Genomic DNA, 6,072 nt, shown 5'->3' with positions numbered 1-6,072 from the left:
AAAAACCTGAACAGTAGACCTTACTCTTTCGCATATTCCCCATGCGACTTCAACACAACGTATCCTACTTAGACTAGTTCCTGAAAGTCCCACCAGATGGCATATCGGTTAATTTTAATCGCGAATTCTATGATTCTATATTTCTACTGTCGACCGGACGTCATATCCTGATAGGAGGACTTTTCTAATTTTGATCTGGCAACTCTGCAGTCTATTTGGCGCTTTGGTTACTGTTTTGTTTTTTCATCTCTCTTGTTTTGTTTATGTTTACCTTGAACACATGGAGTTGGTAAGGCTGGTTATTTTGTTCTCCTGGAAGAAAATTAGTACCTTCAGTGGTATATACTTTGGGTGTAATGTAATTCCACTGCGTATCAGTGCCGGGGGTTTATACAGAATTTTTCATCTATGTGTGTTCTTTACAGGGGTGAAATTAGCATTGAATTCAAGCTGGAAGAGAGCGGAGCCTAAAACCAAAGGGGCCCAAGCTCCTTTGTTTTATTGCGATTTCATCATGCTACGAATGCAATTTTGGTATGGTAACAGTTAGATATAGTTAAATGTGTTTTCACTATATCTAACTAGTACCCAACGGCGTGCCCAGGATTTTCAAAAGGGATGGGTTATGTATACTTTTTCTTGGTAGTTAGCCCTCATTTTGTCATGTTTTCCTAACTTTGACGTTCTTTTTTTTGGGAATACTGGGCCAAAGGGGGGGGGGGTTATAACCCCCACCAACCCCCCTTGGGCACGCCACTGCTAGTACCGAATTTTTGCCACCTACCATCACTCTTTCTCGCTGTATAAATTTAATCACAATAAGTAGCTAATGAACTGGTACTAGTTTACTATCCTTCTGACAGATTTCTTCATTTCTACAGAAGAAACTACTTACCGTAATAATTTCCTGTAGTATTGTCTAACATCTGGAAGTTGTTTTGTGTGATGTGGGAATGTTTCATAGCGGAAATTCAACCATTGACGCATAGCCCCACAAACCATTCATACATAGCCCACGAATCATTTCCGGTAAGGTTAGGTTAGGTAGGGTCACAATAGGTTACAATAGTTAAAAATTGGTTTCGAAAAAAATTTGTGTAGTCCTACACACCATTCTCGCATAGCCCCACGAACCATTGACACATAGCCCCACAAACCATTTGCGGAAACGTATGTTCTTCAGTTACAAAAACACTTTAAAAAAAATGATCTAAAAACGTGAATACATGTTAAAAAATGATCTGCGAAGCAGATAGGTAAGTACAAATGTCAAAATTTTACGAAACTCCGAAGTTATAGGTGTCCGAAGGATAGTAAACATTTACCAAAAAAGTGTTTTTGTAACTGAAGAATGTACGTTTCCGCAAGTGGTTTGTGGGACTATGTGTCAATGGTTCATGGGGCTATGTGAGAATTTTGTGTGGGGCTACGCATATTTTTTTCGAAACCAACTTTTAACTATTGCAATCTATACGTGACCCTACCTTACCTAATCTTACCGGAAATGGTTCGTGGGGCTATGCGTCAATGATTGAATTTCCGCTATGAAACATTCCCACATCACACAAAACACCTTCCAGATGTTAGATAGTGCTAGAGGAACTTATTACCGCAAGTAGTTTCTTCTGTAAAAATGAAGAAATCTGTCCAGGGAATGTCAGATTAGTACTTTTTCTTATTGTTAGCATTGCTCTGCCATCACTTTACCTAACTTCTGTCATGACAATGAATGTTGATTAAATTAAATGGGTGAAGGGTGGATACAAAGAAACGCTCATGCACAGGCCAGGGCTTGAACTCGGATCCTTCAGTAATGAGATTGTGAGATGGAGAAATAAGGGAAATCATGCGGTAAATGTCTGTTATGTCGGAGACACATTTCTTCATTTTTACAAAAGCAACTACTTACGGAAATGAGTTTCTATAGCATTTTGAAAGCCCACGGAGGTATTTTCTCACTGTAGAATGCTGCACAACAATAAATAAGGTCTTTTGATATAATAAACTTACATTTTGTGGAAAGCGACAACATTATGTCATCGTTTCCATTATGTTCGTGGAGATGGCGCGAGCGTCGAAAGTCACGTGGTCTCGCCAGTGTTTCCAAACTTGTCTTTTTTTATGAGATTTTTTTAACTATGCTTACCTAACCTAACCCAACCTTTACAGAAATGGTCCATGGGGCTATGGTGAATGGTTTTTGGGGCTGTCTGTCAGTGGTTCGTGGGGCTATCATGAATGGTTTGTGGAGCTATTGTGAATTTTTTTTTGGGACTATCTGGCAATGATTCGTGGGCTAGCATGAATGGATTTTGGGGCTATCGTGAATGATTTTTGGGGCTATCCGTCAATGGTTTGTGATGACATAATGAACACGAAAGTAGGTATTTTTCGGTTAAGAAGGTGGAAACACTGCATACCCACTCCAAATTGACAAAACACAAGCATGGGGTGTGATGATCCACAGCTGTGTGCGCCATATTGTATGTTCCGCAATGGAAGAAAGGAACCAAAAGAATTGCTCGTAATGTGAAAAATTGAAGTTATTTTCGTGTAAAAATCATAATGGCACCTTCAACTATGTTCCGCAATACACAGTTGGTAAGTACGAACCATCCGAAACACAAATCAAATTTTAATGTGTCTCCGATATAACAGACATTTACCAATCAAGCAATGCAAAATTTTTGAAAAAAGAAAAAAGTTAATCATACACAAAGATGGTGTTTCAAACACCAATTGAAAATTATCACTGGGGGAAAATGCAGTTTGCTTTACCGACACCCACGTATCCGAATGGTTAGTAGCCCTTTCCTCTAGTATTTGTTGACGGCCAACCTCCATGGTGGAATGCAAGTGGTCCTGGATCGGTAACCAGTGGATTTTTTTTTATTTGCTTTATTTTACTTTGCTTCTTGTGCCACTTTTGACTAATTTGCAAAGATGGGGAGGAGTGATGACATGATGTAATTGATGATGGAAACTCACAAACATCCATGCCCATGCCGGGATTTGAATCCAGGGCTCCTGATGTCGAATCGCGATGTGCTAACACCACTCTTCTACAAGGGCCGGCGGTACCCAGTGGAGGCACATAGTGGTTCAGTTCCCACTTTAGACTGTAGGGCCAGTCCCGATTAGCCTTTCTGTGCATAAAGTGGGCTTGAAACACCAAATCAACCAACCGTGGGGGAGTGGTTATCAAAGTGGGGGTCGAATCCCCAACTTGGGATGGGTGTTCTTTGTGTTTGCCCCTTCCTTAATTATATGGTATCATCTTCACGGTTAACGAAATGTGACAAAAAATCTACTCTAAGTAACAAATATCAAATCAAATCATTGATAGATTTTTTTTTTTACTTCGATTTCCTGTTGGTTTTGGCTAATCGCGAAGATGATAAATTGATGAAGGGACACACACATAAAGAACACCCATGGCAAGCCGGGATGTCTGGCTTAGTAATCAAATGAAATCGTTTTTTATTTTCACAAGGGGGTGGGAGTTACGTGTAATTTTTTTAGAAATACTGGGTGCTAAAGTGTGTGTGTGTGTGTGTGGGGGGGGGGGGGGGGGTTATGAACCCCATCAACTACCCTTCGGCACCCCTCGGATTGCTATGCCAAGTGGTCACCTCACGTCACTCATGTTAACAGACGTAAATCACAATCGAATAGAACCATGTAAAAATTGTGTGGTTCTAGTTAGATATAGTGAAAACACATTTAACTCGTTTATTTCCAAATTATTTACATTTTTACTTACCTTATATGCATAGTGGAACATTTTTCAACTTGGGATTATGTTTCTTTGGTCATTGCTAATTTGGCGGGCAAATCTTGACTCACGTTGTCTATTGTCAGCTGATATGCAGTGTTTCCAAACTTACAAACTGATAAATGCCACACAAACTATTCACAAAAGGTCTTTAAGCGAAAATTGATCCACAAACCATTCACGGAGGGTTAGGTTAGGTTAGGCAAACAGAAAATTAAATTTAAAAAAAATGCTCACAAGTCATCTTGTAAAACTACTGCGTGGTTGCTACACTAACACTTAATAACCGAAAAATTATGGTTTTTAGGCTAAAATTGATCCACAAACCTTTCATGGAAAGTTAGGTTAGGTTCAGTTAGCTTAGGCAAACATAGAAAATTAAATTGGAAAAAAAAAACGCTCACGCTTCATCTTGAAAAACTACCGCGTGGTTGCTACACTGACAGGGGCTACATAATCGAACGCATGGAACATTTGATTCATGTAGTCGACGGTAATGGTGGCACGAGCTATCATGCAACGGAGATACATGAATGTCGAAAATTACATTATTTACCGGCTGAATAAGTTGCACGAATGGAAAAAAAACACTATTCCCAGCTTCCAAAAGTCCACACGAACTCAATTCCGTAAGTACTTTCCCGTCTTTTCTCCTGTAAATTTGAAGAAATGTGTTTTCACTATATTTAACTGTTACCAAAAATTCAATATATTTAAGGGGATAAACATGTAACAATACACACATTTTTGTAGTTTCTTCAATGATATTCATTTGGCTTTTTGAGTTTTGGAATAAATTTTTCATTTCATTATTCACTGCAGAGTACAACACACAGGAACAAGAATGCACGCTCGTCACGTGTTCGAATCCCGGCCTTCATCAATTCCATCATCTATCACTCTCATCCTCATCTTCGCGATAACCAAGTGTGGCAGAAAAGCAAAGTAAAATAAACCTAATCAACAACAACAATAAAAACACTCGTTCTGTTGCCCAAATAAATACATGCTTACTCAATTGTTTTCATTGGAAGCCAAGAGCTACTATATGTAAATAAAACGCTAGTAAAAATAGAGTGAGAGAGATAGAGCGTGAGCAAATATTTGTTATTTAATCATTATATATTTTATATTTGGAAAAAAGAAGAAAGCATAACATTTTTGTCTGCACATAATAAGTTCCCATTTCATAAATAATGAAACTACATCCCATATTATACATACACTTTGTACAATGTGTAAAAACGTAGAAAAAATCAATCAACTTTCGAAACCGTTACCCATGTAGGGCTGGTGACCAAATGCACCGAACTAAATTTATGTTGATTTTTTTTTTTTTTTTGCAATTAATATATGTTCATGTTTTACATAACATAAAATTTGTTCACAATGCAAAAACTCGAATATCTGATGTATTTAGTCATGATATGTGGCCCACGTACTTCTATCATGAAATACTTCCACAATTTTTATGTGTCTGAACCAGTTGCATGCACATACAAAATGTGTAGAACCATGTGTAAATACTAAGAAATGCAAAAATATGTAAATTTTTCAAGAATGTGTTTGCAATTGTGCATTGTGTCAAATGCACATGGATCACATATGAACTACAGACTAGGCCATGTAGGGGCCTACATGGTATATGGCAACAATATGCTGAATGATATTCCTGAATATATCAGCATCCTCATGACAAGCATGTTTCCAATTTGTATCGAAGGTCAATTTTGCTGGCTCTGTGGCCAAGCATATCAATTGGTTGGCTTTTAATCCCATCAACAAAATTTTGTACATCTGGTCATCACTCATCCTCATCATCATGATTAGTAAAGAGAGGCAGAAAATCAAGAGTGATATAACCAAAAAATTGGCGAAATTCTAACAGAATTATACCAATATGTGTAACCTGACCAAAAAAAAAGGTAGAATTATTTTCAGCACCAGCAACTGAATTTTAGTGGCAGCAAGATCTTCATCATTATCAGCATCTGCCTGTCCAAGTGCCTATTGTTTAACTCCAATTCTTCCATGGCCACTGCATTTTTTACGTACTAAGGTAAACCATGCCATGAGGACTCATTTAGGTGAAGTGGGAGTGGGGCCCCACACATTTTCAGTCTCTGCTCTTTTGGAGGTGATGTGACCAGCACTATGCTCCATCTGGGCAAACCCCAGAACCACTTTTTGCAGGGACAAAGTCAGAAAAATTCCGACCTTAGATCACCCACCCTGGAAACAACCCGAGTCTCCCACGTGACAGTCAAATGCCCTACCAACTAGAGTGTGAGTGATTT

The 6,072-nt window shown here is 38.5% G+C and overlaps 1 protein-coding gene across 2 annotated transcripts in view; it reads left to right on the top strand.

The window, feature by feature from the left end:
- The first annotated feature begins 277 nt into the window (after positions 1-277).
- The window catches only part of LOC145983271 (uncharacterized), a 68,291-nt gene continuing 62,496 nt past the window's right edge, over positions 278-6,072 (top strand). For both annotated transcript variants that reach the window (XM_083116429.1, XM_083116428.1), the window contains exon 1: positions 278-289. In XM_083116429.1, the coding sequence (XP_082972555.1) occupies positions 281-289 (9 nt within the window). In that variant the 5' untranslated portion in view covers positions 278-280. The remainder of the gene's footprint in view (positions 290-6,072) is intronic.

This window comes from Lepisma saccharinum, unplaced genomic scaffold, assembly GCF_977018435.1.
Source record: "Lepisma saccharinum unplaced genomic scaffold, izLepSacc3.1 HAP1_SCAFFOLD_713, whole genome shotgun sequence".
NCBI classification, from domain to species: Eukaryota; Metazoa; Arthropoda; class Insecta; order Zygentoma; family Lepismatidae; genus Lepisma; species Lepisma saccharinum.
This window is presented reverse-complemented; position numbering and strand designations above follow the sequence as displayed.